We start from the raw sequence: 27,132 nt of genomic DNA, 5'->3' as shown, positions 1-27,132 counted from the left end.
GGTCAGGGGTCCCTTTACCTTTACCTTGGTTAATTGTGGCAGTCATGAGCCACTTTGGGTGTTCCTTGTGAACAGAAAAACAGAATCTGCATAGCTCTGAAATAAAGAACCCGACTTGTCTCTCTAATTCCTTGTCTCTGAATGAATGTCTAGAGTGCGACACACTCGCAAGTGAGCATTCCAGCCCACTTAGGTGGGCTTATCGATGTGCAGTCCCCGTGCCCTTTGCACTTTTCCTATTTTAACAGCCGGGGAAAAGAAGGTAAACACTAAGGAGTGCTTGGGTTTTTCATTAACATTCAAGTTGATTAATTCTATCCTCCCTGGCCACAAATAAGCTTTCCCCACAGCCCTCCCCACATTGCCTCTTTCCAAGTTTCCCTCCTCCTCCTCCTCCCTCTGAGGGGTTATAAACGTCCTAAGAATGGCTATCTTTACACAGTTCTCTATGTGACAAGCTCAAGTCAAGGTGAGGGGGCCATTCTGTTGCATGCCTTCCTTTTGGCAAGTGACCAGCCCGAGCTTTTTTGGGTTACCTGGATCAATCGAGGAAGACGGAGGCGATGGGAAAGAAACCGAAGGACGGACTAATGAAGGTAACACTGATTTCAAGTTACAGGTGTATCTGAAGAAGTGTGCTTGCACACAAAAGCTCATACCAAGAACTAACTTAGTTGGTCTTTAAGGTGCTACTGGAAGGAATTTTTTTGTTTTGACTGATTTCAAGATCGCGCAAAGGCTGGTAGCTCAGTGGTAGAGCATCTCAGCATCTCCAGGTATGCCTACGAGATCCTTGCCTGGCACCCTAAAGAGCCTCTGTCAGTCAGTGTAGACAGGACTTAGCAACACGGACCAATGTTCTGACTCGGTATAAGACGGCTCCCTATGTCCCTATGATACTTCCCCAGACTTCGAAATGGGAATTCATGTCCCCCGTATCTGAATTAGCTAATGACACCTTTATTATGGAAGAAATGGCAAATAATGAAATGGGAAGAAGAGGGGAAAGGTGGTTTTTGTAACTGCAAGGGGAAATGTCAAGAATAGCAAGGAATCTCTTATTTTCGTCACTTAAGATTGAAAGCTACAAAACAGAGGAAATCACGCATTGTATCTTATTCCGAATCTCTCACGGATAAAACATGCTGTCAATAGATTTTACACAAAGGGCTGCTCTGGTGAATTTGATGCATATCAAGCATACTCTTTTCATGACAACTTTTTTTCATTCTGCGTTGCATGTTTCCTCTGTTTAGCAAATATGAAACGTGATGTTTGTTTGGTTGAGCCAGTGAACGACATTCTAAACACTTCTATTTTGTAGAGAAATAGTAAACTGTATCAGCCCTCTTGCTTCTTCAATTGGATTGAATATGTTCCCTATCAATGAACAGCCTTCAGCCTAGATCCTAGAATTGTGTAGAGGAAGAGAGTCAATATTTTTTATTATTCTTGTTATTACTATGACCCACCTTTCACCAACAGGTCCTATGGCGGGCCACAACAATTTTAAAACTACAGAAGTTAAAACACATTACATTCGCAAGAATAGGGTGGACCCTGAAAACCTGAGAGACCCTGAGAGAGCCAATGTGGTGTAGTGGTTAAGAGCGGTGGACTCGTAATCTGGGGAACCGGGTTCGCGTCTCCGCTCCTCCACATGCAGCTGCTGGGTGACCATGGGCTGGTCACACTTCTCTGAAGTCTCTCATCAGCCTTGCTCACTGGCTGTGCTGGCTGAGCCTGATAGGAGTTGTAGTCCTATGAAGTCTCGAACTATGACATGTTCCTCAGCTCTGTGTTACAGCTATAACTGGTTCCCCCAGACATTTTTTGTTCTTACTTCAAAGTAGATGCCAGTCGCTCAGAACTTGACTGGGTGTCTTTTATGCTTGCCTCAATGTCTTATTTATTCATATATTTACATTTACACCTCATGTTTCTGCAAAGGAGCTCAAGGTGGCAAACGTCGTCCTAACTTCCTCCCTGTTTTATCCTCACAACAGCCCTGTGAGGTAGGTTAGGCTGAGAGAATGTGACTGGCCCAAAATTACTCAGTGAGTTTCCTGGCTGAGCAGGGGCTTAGAACTCCTGTCTCCCAAGCCCTCTCCCAGAACGCTAACCCCTATGCCACACTGGCTGTCAGATTTTCTCAATCTTAACCCCCTCCGAATTGATATTAGTCCCACAATATGGGGATATAATGGGTGGTATACAATTAAGTTGTACTTAGGGTAGAGCCACTGAAATTAATAGACCTAACTTGGTCAGTGCTCATTCCTTTTAGTGGTTCTACTCTGAATAAAACTTAGTTGACTACAACCCAATATATTTCTTTCCTTGTGTGACTAATAGCAGCTTTTGTGGGCTGGCTTTACAGCAGTGTTTCCCAAACTTTGGTCTCCAGCTGTTTTTGGACTACAAATCCCATCATCCTTAGCTAGCAGGACCAGTGGTCAGGGATGATGGGAACTGTAGTCCAGCTGGAGACCTAAGTCTCTACTGCTCTACCAGGGAAACGGTACAGTGATGAAGCGATAAACACCCTCTATCCCAGAGCTGTTGCTTTGATCAACTCTTTATTGCGGTGGGGGGCATCCAGTCATGGCTCTCCTGCTTGGGGGAAGGGGGGGACTTCCAGCCCATATGCTCAGTTAAACCCACCTGCCTGACACCTGACATTATGCACGCCTGAACTAAGTGGTGGGGCAGGTGATTGTTGGGTCTTCAAAGCACAGCACAGGGCTCATTGCAAGGACGGAGGATCAGCTGAGGTCAATGGCTTGTACTCAAAGGGCTTCCTCTCGCACTTTAGATACAAGCTGCTTTCTCTGCAGAGAGGGAAATGCTCTACTTTTACGAGCACTTCCACCTGCACAGAAAAATCAATCAGCTGATTGTTTGTTACAGGGAAGCCCTTTGAAGGCACGTTTCCAGTGCCTTCAAAGCGTGCCTTCAAAGAAAATTGCCAAAACCTCAACAGTTATCGTGACCTAATGTTAACTTTAGCAGGTGTCAGTCAGCTGGTGCCGTCATGACATCAGGTGACTGATAGGTGGGGTGGCGCCACCCACCTGTCTGCTGGGTAGATGTGGGAGGTAACATATAGTTTGACTCTTGGGGCTGGTTAGCATGATAGGATTTTTCTGTTTTTACTATTTCCAAGATAAAAAGTTTTTTTTTAAAAAAAAAAAGCACAAATCATCGCATACAAACTTGAGCCAATAAAGATATCACGGGCAGTGATTCCCAGGCTTCTGGCGAGGTCACAAGTCTCAACTCAATCTTGAACAAGAGATGACCTGCCATGTAAGTTTAATTCAGAGTACAGCCATTGTAATGAATGAAATGAAGTTGGGAGTCTTCATTAATTTCATTGGGTGTACTCTGAGTAATAATAATAATAATAAATTTTATTTATATCCCACCCTCCCCAGCCGAAGCCGGGCTCAGGGCGGCTAACAACAATAAAATAAAGAATAAACTCAAGTTGAATTATACCCAAATTGTATTGTGCCTTTCTGCTCTGACTTGGTCATTCATAAGGATGCATAACTCCTGAGAGTCAGTGCGGGAGGTTGTCTACAGCAGTTTTCATCCTCTGTTGTCATGAAATGCACCTCAAGACATTATGTGTGTGTGTGTGTGTGTGTGTGTGTGTGTGTGCGCGCGCGCACACACGCACACACACACACACACACACACACACATGAAGGATTTCTGGGAAGACATTTGTTGGGAGCAGGGGACATATTTTGTGTTCTCATTTTGTAATTTTATGCTATGAACCGCCCTGTGATCGTTGGAGGGTGGTATACAAATTTAAAAAATAATAAGAAATGATGATGATGTTGTGATGTAGATGGTACCGCAGGATCTGGTGCTGCTCTTAATCTGGACCTCCCTGTGTACTTGTTTTGCAACCCAGTAATATCTGCCCCACTTGTTTCATTGTGAGGAAAAAGGCTACATCCATGCTAAGGCTACAGTCCTATGCAGACTTTACTTGGAGTAAGCACCATTGAACACATTGTAGGTTACTTCCGAGTAAATGTGCATTCCGTTAACTGAATTTTATGAACTCACTGTTTTACTCTGGTTGGAACTGTATGTTTAGTGTTTGTTTTTAATGGAATTGTATACTGGTTCTTAAAATGAGGTGGCTTGAGAAAGTTATAGTCCTGAAAAGAGCTTAGAAATACCTGAGGGGTGGTTTTTTTTGGGGGGGGGGGTTACCTCTAGAAATCCAGAGCAGAAACCAAAAAATGGAGAATAAAATTCTTCACCCTGGAAAAAAACCAACCCATTATTATTATTATTATTATTATTTGAGGGCAATATGGGGCTGTTCCTGGTATGCAGGACAGTTGGAGATGGGTAACTGTTCCTTCGTCTTATGGAACCTTGGGAAGTATTATTTTGTGATGAAAGAGGCAGAGAATTCTCAGCTCTTACCAATCTGTAGCTGCGGTGATTCCGTTGGGAATCCTCCCAACAGTGGAAGGATGGCCGTTTCACAGGTATAAAACTTTAATTGATTTGTAGTATAGCTAGAACCTTCTCAATCTCATTTTTATCTCTTGTGATATGTGCTTTCTGGAAATGGATTTTTGCTGTGCTAACTAAAAGATATTCAACCTCTCTCTCCCATCCTCTCAGGCCAAATTGTCTGCCTGAACTCTATTTGTGATGGCCAGTAGAGTTATGAGATTCTGCAGTAGCGGCTGGTGGGGTCGGTGGGCCAGCAGCCCTCACCTGGCCTCCTGACAGCGGAGTCGCTACAGCTTACCAGGAGGAAGATGAGGAGGGACAATGTGGTAGGAAGGCCAGGGTAGCCCAAATGCCCCAACAGGCACATCTGTCTGGGTCCACTGGTGCATTTGCACCATGCCAATGTCCCCACCATCTTACCTCTCCCCGTCTTCATTCTGGTATGCAGCACTGGCTCAGCTGTTGAGAGGTCAGGTTAGCTAGCAATGGAATAATATTCATAATAATAATAATAAAGTGATAAAACATCAAACATTTAAAACTTCCCTAAACACGGCTGCCTTCAGATGTCTTCTAAAAGTCAGATAGTTGTTTATTTCCTTGACAACTGATGGGAGGGCGTTCCACAAGGCGGGCACCACTACCAAGAAGGCCCTCTGCCTGGTTCCCTGTAACCTCACTTCCCACAATGAGGGAACTGCCAGAAGGCCCTCGGCGATGGATCTCAGTGTACCGGCTGAATGATGGGGGTGGAGACGCTCCTTCAGATATACAGGACCGAGGCCATTTAGGGCTTTAAAGGTCAGCACCAACCCTTCAAATTGTGCTCAGGAACGTACTGGGAGCCAGTGTAGGTCTTTCAGGATCAGTGTTATATGGTCTCGGCAGCCGCTCCCAGTCACCAATCTAGCTGCCCCATTCTGGATTAATTGTAGTTTCCAAGTTACCTTCAAAGGTAGCCCCACGTAGAGCGCATTGCAGTAGTCCAAGTGGCAGATAACTAGAGCATGCACCACTCTGCCGGGACAGTCTGTGGGCAGGTAGGGTCTCAGCCTGCGTACCAGGTGGAGTTGGTAGACAGCTGCCCTGGACACAGAATTGACCTGCATCTCCATGGACAGCTGTGAGTCCAAAATGACTCCCAGGCTGCGCACCTGGTCCTTCAGGGGCACACTTACCCCATTCAGGACCAGGGAGACCTCCACACCCAACTACCCCCTGTTCCCCAAAAACAGTACAGGTTGTGTATATCCTCCCCCCCTTTAAAAGCTCCATGCAAACTTGGACACATAATCATATTGGGATTATGGAGCTGGGAAACTGGACAGTAATTGTCACTATTGTGGGAAGAGACGCCATGATGTAAGATGGGGAGCCTGTGACCCTTCAGATGTCGTTGAATTACAGCTCCCTTCATCCGTGACCACTGGCTGTGCTGGCTGAGGCTGATGGGAGTTGTAGTCTTGTAACATCTGGAGGGACGCAGCTTCCCCAGCTTTGTGTTGGAGCAGTGGCTGGATCTCCAGACATTTTTGTGGCTGTCCTGTGCTCAGAACTTGACTGGCTCAGTGAATAACAATGGGAGGTGGGGCCTTTTGTGCTTTCCTCAGCGTCCAATCTTAATCCCCTCTAAATTGCTATTAGTATCACGGGGAAAGGGGATAATATATTTTTTCCTCATGGAACTAATAGTCACTTTGTGGAGGATTTGGACTGCGAAGGAGTGAGTTCCATAGTTTGACTACGCATTGTGTGAAGAAGTACAATCTTTTATCTTTCCCCAATCTTCCAACAGTCAGCTTCTTCGAATGTCCAAGAGTTCTAATGTTACGAGGGAGAGAGAGAGAGAATCTTTTGTTGTTCAATGTTTTGAAGCCTTCCTCTCCCCAACTCCAGCCAATCATCATTTGTCTTTCCAGTTACGAAAACTGTCCTCAAACCAGGCCTGTGCCACCCAGCCACCATACACAGAGTTTTAGAGAGGGCTGGTTTTCTTATTTTGAGTGTCTGGGCTGATGTGTCTACCTACATGACGGTGTATGTTGGGGACTGATGCGTAGTAGAACAGGAGGGCATCCGTGAGCTGTGGGGCTTGTCAGCAAAAGGGAGGCAAAAAAGAAAATAAACGTTGATACAGATGCGAGCCAAAAATCTTGTTTACCTCCTTTTGTGCGGCTTCCCACGTGCTCTTCTTTTTACAGCCAGTTTTCCTTTCTCTCACTGGGTGAAAATGTCCAGATTCAGTTTCTACCCAATAGTTTTTCAGTCCTTGCAGAAAGTATTTCAGTGCAATTTACGCATTTTTGCAATGCAATTTCCTCCTAGCATAATACCCGTTTGCATGTTATTTAAATTCATATATGCACTTACATGCACATGTAACACTAGTTGTCAGGGAACTGCCATCAGAGGCACGGGAGAAGGAGAGGGTCTCTGATTCTGCAGGAGAAGGTCCCAGCGCTAGGGGGAGACTCAGCTGGGAAGAAGGGGAAGGGAATAAGTGTAACACCAGGGATCCAGGAGAGCAACGGGACAGGGAGGTGCAGGGGCTCCAGGACTCTTCATTGGAAGTTAGCGAGGAGAGCCCAAGCACCCCACTGCCCACGCCCACCCTGCGCAGGAGACTCCCGCGCAGTGAGAGGCGGAGACGATTGGGCGTCAAACAACTCTTATGTTGGCAGCACTTTAAGAAACGCCCACAGACAGATTCTACGAGTGACTAAGAGCAGCCATGCTAAGATCGGCTGCGCAGTCCGGAGGGTTTAACCAGGCAATCCAATGCTCAAACGGGGCACGATTACGCACGAGTAACTCCCAACCATTACACTAGTATATGTATTTTTGTACACATTACTTGATTAGAAAGCTGCATTGCAAAATCAGGATAACTCTTTGGAAGGAGGGCTGTGTTTCAGTTTGCATTTTGTTTCAGAAAGGGTGTGTCAGATAAAATACAGTGGAACCTCGGAACTGAATGCCTTTGAACACAAACGTTTCGGCTCCCAAACGATAGAAAACCAGAAGTGATTGTTCTGGTTTTCAAACAATTTTCGGAAGCCGAATGTCTGGCACGGCTTCCCCGGCTTCTGATTCGCTGCAGGACGTTCCTTCAGCCAATTGGAAGCCATGCCTTGGTTTTCAAACTGCTCCGGGAGTCAAACGGACTCCCGGAACAGATTAAACCAAGGTACAACTGTAACCCTTAAATGCAACTGAATCAGATTTCACTCCATGTTTAGATGTCATTAAAGGATAGCATTTTTGTTTTTGTTTTTGTCTTTCCATTTATTACTATTGCATTATGGCTGACTGTGGAAATTTCTGCCTCAAGGGCTAAAACAACTGATCTGGTACTGGGTCCCATTACGGACATTGATTTGTGTGAGATGGGGTCACAAGTTGTACCTCTGTCTCTGACAACAAAATGTCTTGGGCTAGTTTGGGGGTGGATCTACACACAGGGGAAAAACACTATACAGTAAATAAGTTAGAAATTAGATCCTTACAAAAAAGAGGGGAGGGCCCTATGGGAAATCGTGTATAAAAATTTCCTGCCCTCTGGTGCCATCTGGTGTTACATGTTTATAGCACATTCAAATTGTTGTTTCTTTACTAATGTAGCCTGAGTCCCTGGTGGTGTGGTTTGGGACTTCAGAGGTGACCCATTGCCCAACATTGTCCCCCCCCCCCATCCACAAGGACACATGCGTCATGGAGGGGGATCAGTGCAGGATGTTACCTCTGACAAGTTGGGCTGGCAGTCCTGGAACATTGCACCTGTGTGTTGTGGCGGGCAGGGGGCAAAGGTGTTTGATTTTGATTTGCAAAGTTCCTGTAAAGGTTTCTTAGCAGACGCTGGTTGGAGACAGATGTTGCCATTAATCTGGACCTGCCTGTGTACTTTGCTTCAGCACCCCAGTAATATCTGCGCAGCCTGTATCTTCATTAGTGAGCGAAAATCACTATACCCAGGCTAAGTGAACTGCCCTCTTCAGACTTGTCTGGGAGTAGCCCCGTTGAACACGGTGGGGATTACTTTTAGTAAATGTGCATAGTCTTGCACTACATGCGGTGAATTGAATTTTATGACCTGTTTTTTTATTGTGATTGGAACTGTATGTTTTGCAGAGTTGCTGCGAGGCTTTCTGGGCAGAAGCTGGTTGGGGATGGGGACAATATTGCAGGGGCTGGTGTTGCTTTTAATCTGGACCTCCCTATGTGCTTGTTTCTGCACCTCAATAAAATCTGCCCAACCTGCATCTTTGTGAGCAAAGATTACTATACCCACCCTAAGGCTACAGACATTTCTGAGAATAAGCTCCACTGAGCACAACGGGGTTACGTCTGAGTAAATGTGCATGAGATTTGTTGGATTTTATGAACGGGTTGTTTTATTGTGATTGGAATTGTCTGTTTCAGCCTTTGTTTTTAATGGAATAGTATATTGGTTATTGGTTATTGGTTATTAAATTGCCACTTGTCCAGTTTTAATTTTAATTTGTTTGAATTAATTGTGGGATGTATCTTAATTTACTGGTCACTTGTTTTTATGCATTGTCTTACTTGTATGATGTTAGCCGCTCTGAGCTCGGCTTTGGCCGGGGAGGGCGGGATGTAAATAAAATTTGTTGTTAATTTGTCTTGGGAAGGCTATAGTTTTGAAATGAGCTTTAAAAACACCCGGGTTCTTCTCTCTTCATTTTTGAGGAAGGCACTTCTGTAGACCCAAGGAGGGAAACAAAATCTGGAGGAAACATTTCACACCAAAAAAATAAATAAAACCCCAAATCTCACTTGGAAACAAATGGATTAGGGGCTGTTCCTGGTAAACAGAGCAGAGGGAAGATGCATAGTTGTTCCCTCATGTCATGGAACCTTGGAGAGTAATGCTCTGTGATGCAGGAAGCAGAGAATTCTCAGCCCTTAACAGTCCATAGTTGCCATGTTTCTGTTGGGAGGCCTCCCAACGGTCGAAGGATGGCCGTTTCACAGGTATAAAAAAAAATTATTGATTTGTAGTATAGTTAGGGCCTTCTCAAGCTAATCTCTTGTAATATATGCTTTCTGGAAATTGGTTTTTTCCCGGTGCTAAGTAAAATATATTTGACCTTTCTCTTTTCTCAGGCTGGATTGTATGCCTGAACTCTGTCCATAATGGCCAGTAGAGTTATGAGTTTCAGCGACACTCACCTGGCCTCCTGAAAGCTGGGTCCTTCGCTGCTACTTACTGGGAGGGAGAAAAGGGGGAGATGGTAATGTAGCAGTGAAGGCGGTGAAGGTCCTGTGTGAGTGTCTGGAGGCGGTTGGAGGATGGATGGCGGCTAACAGATTGAGGTTGAATCCTGACAAGACAGAAGTACTGTTTTGGGAGGACAGGGGGCGGGTGGGTGTGGGGGATTCCCTGGTCCTGAATGGGGTAACTGTGCCCCTGAAGGACCAGGTGCACAGCCTGGGAGTCATTTTGGACTCACAGCTGTCCATGGAGGCGCAGGTCAATTCTGTGTCCAGGGCAGCTGTCTACCAGCTCCATCTGGTACGCAGGCTGAGACCCTACCTGCCTGTGGACTGTCTCGCAAGAGTAGTGCATGCTCTGGTTATCTCCCGCTTGGACTACTGCAATGCGCTCTACATGGGGCTACCTTTGAAGGTGACCTGGAAACTACAGCTAATCCAGAATGCGGCAGCTAGACTGGTGACTGGGGGCGGTCGCCAAGACCATATAACACCGATCCTGAAAGACCTACATTGGCTCCCAATTCTGAGCACAATTCAAAGTGTTGGTGCTGACCTTTAAAGCCCTAAATGGCCTCGGCCCAGTATACCTGAAGGAGCGTCTCCACCCCCATCGTTCAGGTGGGACACTGAGGTCCAGCGTCGAGGGCCTTCTGGCGCTTCCCTCCTTGTGAGAAGTGAGGTTACAGGGAACCAGGCAGAGGGCCTTCTTGGCAGTGGCGCCCGCCCTGTGAAATGCCCTCCCATCAGATGTCAAGGAAATAAACAACTATCTGCCTTTTAGAAGACATCTGAAGGCAGCCCTCTTTAGGGAAGTTTTTAATGTCTGGTGTTTTATTGTATTTTTAATATTTTGTTAGATGCCTCCCAGCCAGGTGGGCAGGGTATAAATAATAAATTGTTGTTGTTGTTGTTGTTGTTGTTGTTGTTACAGCAGGGAGGCCAGTGTGGTGTAAAAACATCAGCAGGAGTGCCAGATTGGCTCTGCTGGGGCATTTGTTCCATGCATGGGCAGCAAATGTAACAAAGTAGTGAGCAAATGTCAAGTTTTCCAGCAGTCTACTTAGGTTACAAGAGTTCTGGAGATCTGAGAGCTTGTTCATTGTTGTGCGAAATGTTTCCAGGGTACAGGTTGCCACTACCCTTTTGGGTTCACATCCAGGCCCAAAATTAAACCACAGTTTCTCAGTTTGGATGAAAGGAGGTGAAACCCTGGCTATGACACGTGACAGAAGTAGGAAGGAAGAGGGAAGAAGGAGTAGCTCAAAGTCAGGGCCGGCCCAATATATTTTGGCACTTGAGGCCAAACTACAAAATGGCGCCCCCTCCCTGGCAGGGAAGAAGGGGTGAGTGAAGATTAACATCAGGAACAAGGGGGGGGGGACTAAAGATCTACATCAGGATCTGCCACCCCTCTGGCTCCTGATGCCTGAGGTGGATGGCTCACTTTGCCTCCTGGGTGGGCCGGTCCTCAAAGTGGCATACATGGTTCTCCCCTGCCTTATTTACTGCCTACAACAGCCCTGTGAGCTAGGCTAGGCTGAGAGGCAGTGACCGGTTACCCAGTGAGTTTCATGGCCAAGTCTCTCAGGTCCTACTCCCAACAATCCAATGACTACATCACACTGGCTCTCCTATGAAGTCATAAGACTTGCCATTTCTCAGGCTCATTATATATGAAACGCCAAAAGAGCTGTCACATCCAGCTGTAGAATAAGTGCGGGTTATTGAGATCATATATGTGAGGTGGTTTGAACATTTTAAAAATGTGCTTTATAAATGGGATCATTTGTTTGTACATTCCCTTTCATTTACGAATCGCATCCCATGAAACATATCAAAGCAAATTAGCTATGAAAGCATCAGCAACAGAAACATATATGAAAACCATTACAAAACACAAACAGAATTTCAAATCCAGTGCAGACTGGGATAGGAGAATCTCCACTTTAAAAAGGCTTTACAGTGGTACCTCGGGTTAAGTACTTAATTTGTTCTGGAGGTCTGTTCTTAACCTGAAACTGTTCTTAACCTGAAGCACCACTTTAGCTAATGGGGCCTCCCGCTGCTGCCGCCGTGCCGCCAGAGCACGATTTCTGTTCTCATCCTGAAGCAAAGTTCTTAACCTGAGGTACTATTTTTGGGTTAGCAGAGTCTGTAACCTGAAGCGTATGTAACCTGAAGCTATGTAACCCGAGGTACCACTGTATTTACCTTTCAGCTAACAATTCTGGTGTGTCGATATACTGATATTCAGGTCATTTGTAGAGAAGTTAAACATAGTGGGGGGAGTGGCACAGCCCTGCCATGGTCAGTAAATATGCCCCACTATGAGGTGACCTAAGAACATAATCCTGGTTTTGCCCCCCACCCTACCTATGCAGAGGAGCAGAATAAAAGGGGTGCTCTTTCAGTGGGATACTGACTCAAAACCGTCACGTTAGCATGCCGCCAGCTGCTGCATCTGGTTTTATTAACCCACAATTTGGCATATTATTGCGGCCATGTGAATTTTCCCTTTAGCCAAACCACACATTTGGAACGGGAAGGAATTGCATCAGGTTTCACAGCAGTGAAAGGTCAATGTGATGCTCAGTTTGTAGCAAGCAGGAAACTCGGATTTGCTAACCACCACATATCATTAATGCCAATAGCATCATGGCAGTGCTTAACCCTCGTGCTTGCCTTATTGTTGGAGATGTTGACTCCTGTCTGTTTTCAGGTGCTTTGTTCCAGGGCTAGGAAAACTGTGGTCCTCCAATCGTTAGACAATGGCCCCCATCATCCCTGACCAATGACTGTGCTGGCAAGAGGCTGATGGGAGTTGTAGTCCACAGGTCCACCAGCTCTGCTTTCCTTGTACTGCCTTTTATGGTTTTGGGATTGACTAAAAATGAAAGGTTGGAATATAATGCATGCCAGATCTAGTCCTCAATCCAGAAATTTAAGGATAAAAAGTGACGCTGTGCCTTCGTTTGTTACCCCTTTCCTAGGATGTCACAGGGACCCTGTTTTTAGCCGTCTTCTCTGCAGTCCTTGGCTTTTTCCAATATGGGTACTGCATTGGAGTCATCAATGCTCCACAACAGGCGAGTAAATGTGCTTATTCTTTTGTTTTGATTTGGTTTGCCATATTTGATCATTGGTCCTGTGTGTATCAGAGAGGCAGGACTGACTGCAGTTTCCTGGTGAGTCTACACTTGGTGCCAGCCAAATCCAGCTTTAACATCACATGAATAGCTCCTAGGATCCCAAAGGATCGATCTGTGGGCAGTGTAGGGCCAACAAAATTACTAATATACCGTATTTTTCGCTCTATAAGACGCACCAGACCACAAGACGCACCTAGTTTTTGTAGGAGGAAAACAAGAAAAAAAAATTTCTGAATCTCAGAAGCTAGAACAGCAAGAGGGATCGCTGCGCAGTGAAATCAGCAATCCCTCTTGCTGTTCTGGCTTCTGGGATAGCTGTGCAGCCTGCATTCACTCCATAAGACGCACACACATTTCCCCTTACTTTTTAGGATGGAAAAAGTGAGTCTTATAGAGCAAAAAATACGGTACTTTGTCATTTATCTATTAATTAGATAAAGTTGGGGGTATACAAAGATTAGTATCAAATGTCCAATATCTTTTTATCCAATATAAAAAGCTAATCTAAATAAAAACACAAGCCAAAAGGAAGAAGAAGATAAGAAGAAGAAAAGAAAGGAACGAAGGAAAAAGGAAAGACAAAAAAATGAGAGAACTTCTGTCTTTGTCTGTCAGCTATATGTAGAAAGTTGTTCAAAACATCCACTCCAGACTAACACCCAACAATTCCACTTTGTGTAAACCAATATTTTCTTCAGTTCTTGAACCTAGACATTGTAAGCTCATTTTCTTTTTCATGAAAAAGTCTATAAGAAGTTTTGGATCTTTAGTAAATATTGCACTTGTATCATCATTATAGATCATCATGCTCCACTACGGTAAAGTGCTGAATATTGCATCGTCTGGAAACGGGACAGATGACATCCTTAAAAACCCCACCGTCCTGATGCTCTGGTCCACCTCTGTTTCTGTATTTGCTGTGGGTGGGATGATTTCCTCCTTCACTGTTGGCTGGATTGGTGAAAAGATGCCAAGGTGAGAAATTCTGGTTTCCAAGCGGCCAGGAAAAAAAAAACTTACGCAACATGGGCTGTGGAGATGGTTCTCACTGGCATGTGAGGGAACATCATTGATACACAAATCAAAACCAAGTACTCATGCAGGCAGCGGTTTTTTTCAGCCGGAACTTTCCGGAACTCAGTTCTGGCACCTCTCAGGTGGGCGCCTTTGCCGTCCTAAGAGAACAAGGGAGGTGTTAGTGGTGAGTTCTGGCACCTCTTTTTCTATAAAAATAGCACTGTGTGCAGGCCTATGGTAATAAAACCCACAGGATCAAGAAAATGCTTCTATTAAGAGCAGAATAACACAGAATTGTGTTCCACAGACTTACATAGGGTGAAACAACACACTATGAGCAACATGGGAAGGGAGAATGGAATCCTGGTTTCAGGTTTTCATTCTCTCCCTCCATAATTTGAAGTAACATGTGTTCCTTGTAGTGATGTCTTATGTATATTTTATTTATTTACAGAATAATTAGCTATTTATCCGTTCACTTATTAGAAGTTTATGTGCTGTATTCACTTCTGGGAGAAATCTCAAATGGTAAAAATAAAGTAATTCAAATCCAAATTTAGAAACCAGAGCCAAACATACAAGACGGCCAAATCAACACCGAAACCAGCAAAAGATGGTCAGAAAGAAACAGGCAAATAGATGTGTCTGTAACGTCCAGTGGTATGCACTTAATTTCACACAAAGGAGCACAGGAAGTTGACTTATTGCAGAGTCAGACTAATTGCTCCATCTAACTCAGTACTGTCTGCTCTGGCTGGCAGCTGCTCTCCAGGTTCCCTACCTGGAGATGGTGGGAATTGAGCCAAGGACACTTCTGAACGTAAAGCAGATGCTGAGAGGTTATATCCACAGGGTAGGTGCAGCTATTGAGAGGACACACTCCTCTGCAGTGAGGTCACATGTACAGCCTGGCCTCCCCTGCAGATCGCAGTGACCTGGGACATAGCCCGTCATCATAAAAATAAGGCAATATATGCATTGTGTCTTTCCTTCTACCTCCACCAGTGACAACCACCTAGCCAGAAATCTAGATCAGTGGCACGGCATAGCACATTTTAACACCATAGCATGGGGCTATGCCCCAAGGGACGCGGGTGGCGCTGTGGGTTAAACAACAGAGCTTAGGACTTGCCAATCAGAAGGTCGGCGGTTTGAATCCCCACCACGGGGTGAGCTACCATTGCTCAGTCCCTGCTTCTGCCAACCTAGCAGTTCGAAAGCACATCAAAATGCAAGTAGATGAATAGGTACCACTCCGGCGGGAAGGTAAACGGCGTTTCCGTGCGCTGCTCTGGTTCGCCAGAAGCGGCTTAGTCATGCTGGCCACATGACCCAGAAGCTGTACACCGGCTCCCTCGGCCAATAAAGCGAGATGAGCGCCACAACCCCAGAGTCGGTCACGACTGGACCTAATGGTCAGGGGTCCCTTTACCTTTACGGGGTTAATGTCAGTACACTTTACAGAAGAAACGGGAGTTCTCAACATTAGAACGGCATGTTTCAATAGCATCCTACGTTCAGGGGTTAAAATGTCCAGTGTCCATATTGTCTCACAGTCAGGGCCTTTAGCTGACCTCTAGCTTTCAGTCTGCTATGGAAGGACCTCACATTGTGTGGATACTCTCGAATCACCAGTGGGCAAATGTGGCTGAACTTGGCTCTTTCTTTTGCACAAACGTTGACTCCTTGCTTCCCTTCCTCACTGCAGAGTTAGAGCGATGCTGCTGGTAAACATTTTTGCAATCTCTGGGAATCTCTTTTTGGCCATTGCGAAATTTGGCCCCTCCCACATTTTCATCATCATTGGAAGAGTACTGACTGGGCTGCATGGTGGTAAGTCAAGGCGGGATCCAAACAGGGGATTGCTTCTCTCTGAGTTTCCCTGGTGGTTTGCTTGGAGTCGGGGTGAGCATGAAAAGTGGCAGGAAATGGAGAATCAGAGGGAAGGATGAAGGGAAAGAAGCCCTGATCTTTTGGGAATACGGTCTCCGTCTGCTGTTGGCTCCACCAACACTAATTCAATTCCTCAAGACAGTGGTTTTTAACCAGTGTGCTGTGGGACCCTGGGGTGTCTTGAATGATGGTCAGGGTTGCCACGGGCAACACCGGCCTCTGTCCGTCTTTCCTTTCCTCCCTCTTCTGATGCCCTCTTGTGTCACTGCCTCCTGGAGGCATGCACAGCTCACCAAGTGAATGGTGCCTCTGGGGCTGGCCAGGGGGTGCTTCCTAGGCCCCTGTGGGGCCGTGTGAGGACGGACCTCTCTTTTGGGGCAGAGGGGCCAGCTCAGAGATCAGGGGCAGCAGCTGCGGCTGCCCAGAGGACTCCCCAGGAGAGGGGAGAAGAGAGGAGGCTGAGCGCACACTCCACAAGGTGGAGAGGCTGCCAGCTCTGCAGGCAAGGGGTGACATTACTGGGCTCCTGGGCCCCACAAGGGTGCCACAGAATGAAGGTAGTTGCTAAAGGGAGCCATTGACAATCTCTGCCTTAAGACCTTCTTAAGACAGCAGGGAAACTTATTCATCTGGTTAGTAAATTGGAATATTTGTTCCAAACATTCTAAAACGATATTTGAAATTTGTTTTTATAAACACTTTATTAGGTTAACTACAATAGCAATCTTGTGATGTTTAAAAATTCTGGGGTTGTTTTTTGTATTGTATATGGGTGTTCTTTCTTTCTTTCTTTCTTTCTTTCTTTCTTTCTTTCTTTCTTTCTTTCTTTCTCTCTCTCTCTCTCTCTCTCTCTCTCTCTCTCTCTCTCTCCCTCCCTCCCTCCCTCCCTCCCCCCACACATACAATTTTTCATGTCTTATTTTATTCGGTGCACTTACAATGATGTGTGTGTGTAAAAAGTGTGTGTGTCACTTTTTATCTTTCAATAAAAGAATATATATTTTAAAAAGTTGGCATGATTTAGCCTTCCTCAACCTGGTGCCTTCTAGATATTTTGGGCAGCAGCTCCTGTCATCCCTTGACCATGAGCCTTGCTGGCTGGGCCTGATGGAAGTTGTAGTCTGGAAGATCTGGAGCGCACCAGCAGCAGGATGGATTAGATGGTTGATTCATCTCCATGTTTTGCCCAGGGCTCTCCTCCGGACTTGTTCCACTGTATGTTGGAGAGATTGCCCCTGTTGCTCTTCGAGGGGCTCTGGGATCAATGAACCAGCTTGCTGTCGTTATCGGCATCCTCATCAGCCAGGTGTGTACCAAACGAACAGAGGACAAATTGATCATGGAACACATTTATGTTTGTGCAAGTCAAGTGCTAAATGGGACAGCCATAAGTCCCTTAATGAGATGGTGGTGATGATGATGATGATTAAAATTTATATACTGCCCTATATCCATAGATCTCATGGCGGTTCACAAAACATTGTTGAATTTGTAGATTTCATTCATAGTGTGGGGTCTCAGAGGACCCAACAATAATTCTCAGGGTGGTTCCCAACATAAAAACACAATATTAAAAAAACACAAAATACATAATAAGAACAAAAGCAAACTTTTCTCCATCTTTTAGTTCTTTGTTTTATCTGATGTTTCAGATCTGATCTAGCTCTTACCATTACGTGCAAGAGAATTCCTGGCTAGCACGATCTTAAAGCAAACCTGAAAGCACAAACAGCTGCCTATGTCACCAGGTCTTAGGGTTGGGGGGTTATATTGGTTTTCCCAGACTCAGGGACGAAACCCTTCCCTGTTTGCAGTGCTGCTGAGATCACAGAAATTGCTGCCGGCTAGATCTGTGATAAGATGGTTCATACATTATCTTTCTCCACGTGATTGCACGGCAGGACAGCATGGGAGCCCTTTGTACGGTGTGCAGAACTGACGCTTAATTTACAAAGCTCTGCCAAGGGCAAATCTGTATTGCTGAACCATTCCCATGATGCAGCAGGGTTTTCTAAGAGAGCCATTTTGCTCACAGGACAAAATAGGTGCCTAAGATTTAATACCAAGAAGGTTGTTGATTTGATTTTGTCCATGAGGGGGCGCTCTTGGGCTTGGTGGTCCAAAGTCCATTTGGGACATGCAGTGTTTTCCATTGCAATAATGACATCATCTCTGAAAAACAAAGTCTATCCCTTTAGAAAGAAATGCGCTGGGGCAAATGGCTACAAAGCTTCCAGTAATTTTTTTAGAAATCAAAAGAGACATATCTGCCCGACTGCCCCACCCTCTCTCTTGGGCATTCAAATCAGCACTGGGAACTGTGGGAGGGACTGGTGAGGTGCCTAGCAGTGATGTCACCAAGATTTCCATTTGAAGAATATCTCAAAACAATTCTAAGTAAATGACACATTCATCATAAGTAAGTATTGGACTCTTTTCTTTATTTCAAAAACGCAGCAACGAAAAACACTGGTCCATTTTCCCCCCCTTAGGTTCTTGGCCTGGATGTCTTGCTAGGAAAAGATTCCACCTGGCCATTGCTCCTCGCTCTCTCTGGCATTGCTGCTGTGCTCCAGATCTTCTTGCTCTTTGGTTGCCCAGAGAGCCCCCGGTACTTGTACATTAAAGCTTCAAAACAAGAAGAAGCCAAAAAAAGTAAGGTTATCTCCAGGGGATACTTTTCTCTGCCAGTCTACATCAGTCCCCTGGTCCTCACGTCTCACTGGCACATTGTGATCCATTTCAGGGATGGGGTGGCGATGGCAATTTATTTCCCCTCTAAGATGGGGCCTGGCTTTGGTGAGAAAGAGAGGGAGAGCAAGCTGCTGTCTACTGAGTTTCCTCTAGCCCTACGTGACAATGTTGGGCATCAGGGTTGCCAATTTGAATAAAATAGGGGGGGGCAGATAAGCCTCGCCCCACATCATCAGTGACAAGATGTGGGGCACACACACCATTTGAATGGCAATGCCCATCAACTTGGAGGGGTGGCCCCCTCAAATATTTTATTGGAGGGCAAAGGGACCTCAACCCCTAGGAGTTGACTCCTTTGTTGGGTATCAAATCTGAGACCTTCAACACGCAAAGCAGAAGTTCCGCAGCTGAATTATGGTCCTTAACTTTCTGAGGCTTCACTCTCCTCACAATAAGTCGGGGGCTGGATTAGGGAGCTGGGAGGAAACAGACAGCACTCTGGGAAGTTATGAATACAAAATATTATCTTCTGACACCAGAGGTTTTCAGCATGGCCTTTAGATGACTCCCAACTTCCATCAACTCTAACCACTGGTTATGCTTGCTGGGTCTGATGGGAGTTGGACGCCATGTTGGCTACTCCTGGTCTACACTGATGGGCAGAACTTCTATAGGATGTTGGGCTGAGGTTCTTCAGCCAATCCTTTAATGGAGATGCTACTAGGAGTAGCACCTTCTGTAATTAAGCAAGTACTGTTATTACTGCATTACAGCCCTGTCATTGAATTCTACTCAATATTGAGCCAGAGCAGAACTCCAATGTATAGTTAGCAGAGTAAAAACTTAAACACGTTGCAGGATTCCCAAAACATAGACCAGAGGCAATTAATATTTCATCCAGCAGAGCTACTGCTACTGAAGGCAAATGAGCATAATGGTCATAAATCTGTCTGTAAGAGATCCAGTTGCAGCAGACTTAACTTGAACTTACAACAACTTATAATAAGTCTAAACCTTAACACTATGTACAGACCACCACACCAGAAGGAAATGAGATAGAAAGAGACAGTGAAACCCAGGCTCCTTCTGGCCTTACTTTTATAGTCAGCATGACTTTCACTGAAGAGATAACAGAACCAGTTTAAGCCAGCTGCACTCAGCTTCTCTGAAGGTATAACCCACACATCATGAACCTTCTGCTTGCTTCTTTCACACAGAGAAGCTTCCAGAACTCTCGTGAATTAATTAGAGTAGGAAAGATCTCTACACATCAGATCAGTACTTTCTGCACTAAGAAATGCAAACTGACAAACCCTTCCCTGCTTTCTGTAATTACGAAGGTGCAAAGCATCATTTATTCCAGACTAGTTAAATATCCCCATACTGACATTTCTATGTTTCTATGGATTAAATGGGGAAGAGACAGCCGAGGCATTGAAGGCCTTCTCTTGAAGGCAGGGTTGCAGTAGAAGTTGGTTCATTAGGGGCACTGCTGCCCTCAGTCTGCCCTCAGCCAGCCTTCTATCCAGAGGGTGGCATGGGCTGCCAGCTTCCTCCCCCTTAGTGTCTCAGTGCTGCCACTGCAGAATTCAGTAGGGAGGAGCATGGGGGAGAGAACCAGAATTGGCTGGCTCCAGTGTGGTGTAGTGGTTAAGAGCGGTGGACTCGTAATCTGGTGAACGGGGTTTGCTTCCCCGCTGCTCCACATGCAGCTGCTGGGTGACCTTGGGCCAGTCACACTTCTCTGAAGTATCTCAGCCCCACTCACCTCACAGAGTGTTTGTTGTGGGGGAGGAAGGGAAAGGAGAATGTTAGCTGCTTTGAGACTCCTTTGGATAGTGATAAAGCGGGATATCAAATCCAAACTCTTCTTCTTCTTCTTCTTCTTCTTCTTCTTCTTCAGTCATTGGTTCTGGCTCCATCTACACATAAGACTCTCTGCTTTCAACCCTACCACTCCCAACGGGTATCAGCCCCAACTGCCGTGAACGGCTGCAAAAACTGCATAGTCCTCACCAGTCCTTTAGAACCTATTGAATATTTGTTACAAATAGGCTCACGAAAGGTCACATGTCTTCTCAGATAATTTCCCAGAAAGGTTGGTCTGTTGTGGGCAACACTTGGTTGGTCTGTTGTGGACAACACTTCTGTCCTGCAGCACCATACTGGTAATTTTACTTCCACGGGCCATTTCTCGTCAAAGATGGAACCCACAATCCCTTTCCTTCCCTAGGCTTGCAACGGCTGAGAGGAGAAAACTACTGCCCTGACAAAGAGCTTGAGGAGATGGAGAAAGAGAAGGAAGAAGCCTCCAAAGAGAAGCCTGTCTCCATTTGGCAGCTCATCACCTCCCCACTCTACAGGCAGCCATTCCTGGTGGCCATCGGGGTCCATATCGCCCAGCAGTTTTCAGGAATTAATGCTGTGAGTTCACCTAGTGATGGATCCTAGCAACTAAAGATATTTAAGCAGCTAATCAAACAGCGCTGTAGCTTTGATGCAAGTTTGTGAGAGATCCTGCTCTTGGTCTCAATAGATTGTCAATATGCATTATTGTAGATACAGCAGAAAACTAATTTGTGCCGCTGACACCCTGGAATGCTAGGGAAATGCTTTCCGTGTTGATTTGTCTAGCGCAGTGAGAGGAAAGCCATTGATGCCTCTAAACCATTTACTCCTTTCTGCTTTGTTAGATTTTCTACTACTCCACCGATATTTTTAACACCGCCCGCGTCAGCCAGCCTGTTTATGCGACCATAGGCGTGGGATTTGTGAACACCGTCTTCACTGTTGTCGCCGTAAGTCTTGCCCAGCCGTAATTACCGAATTACCTGTGTGGTTCTTTTTCAAATAGTTACATGAGGGGTAATACCGTATTCTGTCACTAGGTGGGGTTATAGTGCACAACTGGCACCATTTTGTCAGTGCAACAGTGGTGTGCTGCTTTTTGCCTAACAAAAATGAAACTCTTATTGGCTTTTAAAAATAAATAAATGTAGTGCATAGTGTTGGGAGGGTGAGGGTCTCAGCTCAGACCTAGAACGTTGGCAAATATCTAGGAAGGCCTAGATTTGAGAGCATGCAAGGAATGTTTGGGAGGAAGCACTTCCTCAGTATATGAAGATGGGACATTGTCCAGCTGGCCTTAGCTGCCTTAGTCAGACCATCCTTCCCTCTGGCTCCATATTACACTGACTGGCAGGAGTTCGCCATACCTTCCGGCAGCAGTTTTTTCCAGGCTTACCTGGCAATGCCAGAAATCAAACCTAGAATGTTCTGCATGCAAAGTGTTTGAAGCTAGTTAGGCAGGACAATGACTGCAATCCTGAGCACTTACACAACCTTTGCTGAAATCAGTAGGCATTGCGTCTGCGTTAACCTGGTTAGGATGGGGTAATAATAATAATAATAATAATAATAATAATAATAATAATAACAACAACAACAACAATAATAAATTTTATTTATATCCCGCCCTCCCCAGCCGAAGCCGGGCTCAAGGCGGCTAACAACAATAAAATAATGCAACATTCTAAAATCATTTCATTAAAATTAATTCAACTCAAATTGATGGTAACCATTAGGCTAAAGTTCTGTGAAGATTGCCAAAGGAGGGAGTCAGGCTGTGCCCTGACCAAAGGCCTAGCGGAACAGCTCCGTCTTGCAGGCCCTGCGGAAAGATGTCAAGTCCCGCAGGGCCCTAGTCTCTTGTGACAGAGCGTTCCACCAGATTGGAGCCACAGCCCAAAAAGCCCTGGCTGTAGTTGAGGCCAGCCTAACCTCTCTGTGGCCTGGGACCTTCAGGATGTTTTTGCCTGAAGACCGTAAGTTCCTCTGCGGGACATACCAGAAGAGGTGGTCCCGTAGGTATGAGGGAGAAGCAAGGAAAAAACCCAACTTCTTAACCAAACTGATGTAAAGGTCCTCAGGTAGTATAAAAACAAAACTATTCTGTTCAGTTAGTTGGGCAGCGGTCGATCAACCTATGGTGCCGATGGCAACATTTTTTAAATCCTGTCTTTCATTTGACGTCTGGGATAGATGCCCTGCACGGCTTCCCTCTCTGCTTGTGTTTGCTCTTTTCTTCTTTTGACCGTGAGACTTTCAATATTACCTGACATTTATCAAAAAGTCAACAGCAGGCGATCCAGATCAACAGGCCTGCTAGACATAATAACCACTTGCTTGGACCTTGTCCACCAAAGTAGCAGAAAGAGCAATCCAAACAAAGTGTACTGGGGCACCAGGCCAGTTGGAGGGCTAGAAAAGGGATATGCGTACAGATATACCGTCCCATGTTGTCAGAAAGGGGTGCAGCTCAGTGGCAGAGCAATTGCAGAAGGTCCTAAGTTCAATCCCCAGCTTCTTCAGGTAGGGCTGGGAATGATCCCTGCCTGAAACCGTAGACTAGAGATGCAGGAGGAATTCATTTCAGGTTGCATTTGGGCGAACCTACGTAATTCACACTTTCTGAAACAATACACAGCCATCCTTTGAAATCAGCATTTCTCTTAGGGTGGATCTACACACAGAGGAAAAAACCAACACTATAAATAAGTGAGAGATTAAATCATTATAACAACAACAACAAAAACAACAACACTATGGAAAATTGCTTAGAATTTCTTTGCTCTTTGGCACCATCTGGTGTTGCATGTTTATAATGCATTCAAAACGCTGTTTCTTGACTAATGTAGCTGAGTTCTTAGTTTAGTAGTGCTGTTCTTCAGACAAGTAATTTGTACAAAAATGCACATACCAGGGCAAAATGTTTGTAGAAATGCATATATTAGTTAAAATGTTAACATGCATAATATTTGCATACAAAAATGTGTATATTGGGATAAATTTGAGGAATCAAAATCAACAGTCGGCCACCTTTACCCTGGGCAGCTGTTGGCAGTCACTGTAGAAAATAAGGTGCTAGATCAGGTTTAGGGGAAATTTGACCCTCCAGATGTTCTTGAAGTCTGACTCCCATAATCTCTGGTCATAAGGCGTGCTAGTTGGTTCCCCACAGCCAAGCTATATGGACCAATGGTCAGACTTCGGTATACATCACCTTCCCATAATTCCTACGCGTGCTCCCCAATCCTGCAACTGGTCATATCTTTAGCATGAGAACAATCACGGGAGACTTACGGGTGCCTCTAGGCAGGAGTTAAATATACCAAGCTGGTCATTCAGATGAAACACTGCTCAAACCCACTTAAGACGCACAAGCACCACTGATGTGATTGGATAAGGGAAAGGGTTCTTCCCACTGGTGACTGGTTGACCACCTGCAAATTCAGGTTTTGTTTGGGGACAGTGTGGATACAGGCCTGCAAGGAGCTGAGTCTGGTTGCCAATTTAAAGTCAAAACGATGATGGGCTAATTGAACTTTTGCCGTTCTACACCCAACAGGTTTTCCTGGTGGAGAAAGCAGGGAGGCGTTCGCTCTTCATAGCTGGCCTCGCTGGCATGATGGTGTGCGCAACAACCATGACTATTGGGCTTGTCCTGCAGGTAAGGCTCCCCATTGCGAGGGTCCTCAGAGGGGATTTATGCCACTGCCAGCTGAGTTTGAACATCCAATAGCACAGGTGTGGGAAGCCTACGGATGTTGCTCAACTACAACTGCCATAATCCCTGGCCATTGGCCACACATTGGCCTCACGCCTGCAATAAATCACACCTGTGGTCCACTTTCAATTGTTGTTTGAGGGGGTAATACCGTGTTCTGCCAGTTGGTGGAGCCATCGTTGCATTTGCACTTCTTGGTGTTTGAGGCTTTAGACATTCTCTAGGTGGGGGAAAAGCAAACAATAAGAATATTAGCCAAAGGTAGGTGTCGGGACTGAAGCCCACAGTGAGGCTTCACCATGTCCTGAGGACTATACCTACTGTATTTTGGTTGTCTGTCCCTCCATTAATGTCAGGGGACGCCTTACTAGAAAAATTAACCAATAAACTGAAAATGACATGGGGACAAATAGAAGAAGACGCCCTCACCCCAGTATGGCACCCCAGTATCACATACACAGCCCAACAAGACAATGACAAAAATCCACCAACAGCATACAAATAAATATGGCTAACCTGATGCAAAACACCCACCCACCCCACTCACACATGAAAACAAAGACCACCACAGCACAACCACAAATGAACAACCACACCCTAGCCCAACCCCAACCTCTCTCACCACCAAAGGAACAGCAGAGAACCTGCACAAGCGACGCTGACACCAAACCCCACATATATTAAGTAAAATAGAAACATTGCCACCCCACCCCACCCCCACCCACCTTTCCCCCCTCCACCTCTTCCCCCCTTTTCTTCCTAATGCCTCAACAAATGAAACTGATTTGTAAAAAATGTTACATGGGAAAAAAATACGAGAGAGAGACATTGCACATACTTTTGTAAATCAAGAAAATCTTTAATAAAAATACATTTAAAAAAAAATGTCAGGGGACTTGTCTACTGAGAGCAACTAAAGACAGATGCATTAAGACAGACGCTCAGGGAATGTATCTTCTAATGCTGTTAACACAGTTCTGCTTTGCTTTGCTTTTTAGCCCAAAATCGAATGGATGAGCTACATCAGCCTGATTTCCGTCTTCCTCTTTGTCAGTTTCTTTGAGATCGGGCCAGGACCAATTCCCTGGTTTATTGTGGCCGAGCTATTCAGCCAAGGCCCCCGCCCAGCTGCCGTCGCAATGGCCGGCTTCAGCAACTGGTTCACTAACTTCTGCATTGGAATGTTCTTCCCATATGTCGCTGTAAGGAAACTGCGTTGTGATGGAGACAGCCGAACAAGATTTTTCTTTCTTTTCTTTTCTTTTTTTAAAAGGGGGGGGGGATCCATACATTTAGAATTCAAAGTAGGGAACAGAACAGGCTACCAATCTAGAGTGACAAATGAGAGGGGTTGGGAATAAATTTCCAGGCTTTGCAGCGATGTCCCATGGATCCCTTCTGCACTGATGCTGCAAGGGCACACAGAGAATGGCCAATATGTTGACAAAAATGTCATAGGCTAATAAAGAGGGGTGCCATGACCAATGCTAGCGGATGACAAGGCTCAGGCCAGTACCTGGCTTGGGGACCCATCACTGTTCCACTGTCTTCCCCGTGTCTTCAGGAAGACCTGGACAGATCAGACAAAGTATGAACTATTTCTGGCCCAGCTGGACACTGTGTGGTGGGCAACTGGCAGCCCATGAGCTAGATATGGCCCGTGGGGGCCTCCCAATCAGCCCCCAGTGCCCTCTCCTTGCTTTGGCCCCTATGTAGGTTTAAGCTAGAAAAAGACCACCATAAGAGGCTCCCTCCCCCAGTCTAAATGTCTTCAGGCTCCCAGGTCCCCACAGAAGCCCCAAGCCAGCCCTGAAGAGAGTTACACTGCTTGCTTGCTTGCCATGCACTCGCTTGTTCAGCATGCAGGCGTTGCTCCTCATCGTTCTCAGATAGAGGCGCTGGCTCAAGTAGATTTTGCCCATCCTAACTGGGTGAACTCAAGAGATCACTTAACTTGGGTTTGTCTCCCAAGCTCCCTTCATGGTTCAAGCCTGGCAAAACTGGAGGGTTTCCATCCCTGTTGTTCAATTCTCGCTTGCAAAGGAAGTACAGGGTCCTAGGATGATAAGTGTTTCCAGTACAGGCGACGAGGGTATATATAACCTTCCATCTATGGTGTAAAAAGTTATTATGAAAAGCCTCCCTCACAAGGTTGTAGTGAGTATAAAAGGAGGAAATGAATAACGTGTGCCGACCTGGGAGGAAAGACAGAATATAAACATAATCAGCAGCTGTGGAAGGAAATAAACGTAGCTGATCTGAGTGGGGTTTGAAACCAACTCCAGAGAGCTTCTGATTCCAGCAGAGTTTGCACTTAGCAGTGCTGATCACAGCCAAATGCAAAGTCCACTTTGGGCAGGGATTTTGCACCAGTTGGGAGTGCCCACGTGAAGCCAATCCGGTGGGGCTTGCATTCGGTGCCAAATTTGAAAGCGGCCAAACCCAAGAAGCCCTCGTAAAAGAACAACTGGGAGTGCTTTTAAGGCATTCAGTTGTTCCTTTACAGATGCATCCTTACCTACCCTGCATCTGATGTCATGTATGACGTCCATTGTGGGACAAGTCTTAGAGAAATACATATTCTGCAATTGAAGAAAGGCAGGTTGTTTTGGCTGATCAACGTTGCTGGGAGAATGCTACTAACTGGTCTTCTCTTTCTCTCTTGCCCGTCACAGAACATCTGCGGACCATATGTGTTTCTGATCTTTGCTGGCCTGCTCGTCCTCTTCATTGTGTTCGTTTATTACAAAGTGCCAGAAACCAAAGGCAAGTCCTTTGAGGAAATTACAGAAGAGTTCCGTCGCCGAGGCAAAGGCGGGGGCCAAGGGCCCAGAACAGCAACCGAAATGGAGCGTCTGGGAGGCACCTCCGAGGCATAGTGCCTATCCCTGCAAGAAGGAAGAATGGAAAGAACATGCTGCCGGGATACATTCTGGAGGAAGCATTTATTTAAAACGTAAAAAAAAAAATGGGAAGTGATCTTGATAGGTTGAGTCTGTTCTGTGGCTTTGGATGGATGTCTTTTGCAGAGCTGTGTCTGTTTCTCCCACTACTTTAGGAGTTCGTCTAATGCAGAGTTGCAAAGTC

The 27,132-nt window shown here is 45.6% G+C and overlaps 1 protein-coding gene across 3 annotated transcripts; it reads left to right on the top strand.

Annotated features, from left to right (window-relative positions):
* Positions 1 to 497: 497 nt before the first annotated feature.
* On the top strand, positions 498 to 27,030 carry SLC2A2 (solute carrier family 2 member 2). 3 transcript variants are annotated; one of them, XM_083504242.1, is made up of 11 exons: positions 498 to 596; positions 12,717 to 12,812; positions 13,675 to 13,850; positions 15,601 to 15,725; positions 16,976 to 17,091; positions 18,278 to 18,440; positions 20,713 to 20,903; positions 21,173 to 21,277; positions 23,887 to 23,988; positions 25,044 to 25,247; positions 26,721 to 27,030. In XM_083504242.1, the coding sequence occupies exons 1-11, from the start codon at positions 564 to 566 to the stop codon at positions 26,922 to 26,924; spliced, it is 1,515 nt and encodes a 504-aa protein (XP_083360368.1). In that variant the 5' UTR covers positions 498 to 563; the 3' UTR covers positions 26,925 to 27,030. The 3 variants fall into 3 exon arrangements, with proteins under 3 accessions (XP_083360368.1, XP_083360367.1, XP_083360369.1); XM_083504241.1 differs by lacking the exon at positions 498 to 596 and adding an exon at positions 4,359 to 4,520; XM_083504243.1 differs by lacking the exon at positions 498 to 596 and adding an exon at positions 9,392 to 9,483.
* The last annotated feature ends 102 nt before the right edge of the window (positions 27,031 to 27,132 follow it).

This window comes from Podarcis liolepis (genome assembly GCF_965112155.1).
Source record: "Podarcis liolepis genome assembly, chromosome: 5".
NCBI lineage: Eukaryota > Metazoa > Chordata > Lepidosauria > Squamata > Lacertidae > Podarcis > Podarcis liolepis.
Note: the sequence above shows the minus strand (reverse complement) of the source record. Positions and strands in the feature narration are given on the sequence as shown.

What these genes read in the sequence shown, in the direction of transcription:
- SLC2A2 (XM_083504241.1), top strand. Translation starts at nt 4,374, where the DNA reads ATGGGTAACTGTTCCTTCGTCTTATGGAACCTTGGGAAGTATTATTTT. An exon ending in TCATCAATGCTCCACAACAG is followed by an intron (nt 12,813 to 13,674) that starts GCGAGTAAATGT and finishes TCATCATTATAG; the next exon opens with ATCATCATGCTCCACTACGG. An exon ending in TGTTCTTCCCATATGTCGCT is followed by an intron (nt 25,248 to 26,720) that starts GTAAGGAAACTG and finishes TGCCCGTCACAG; the next exon opens with AACATCTGCGGACCATATGT.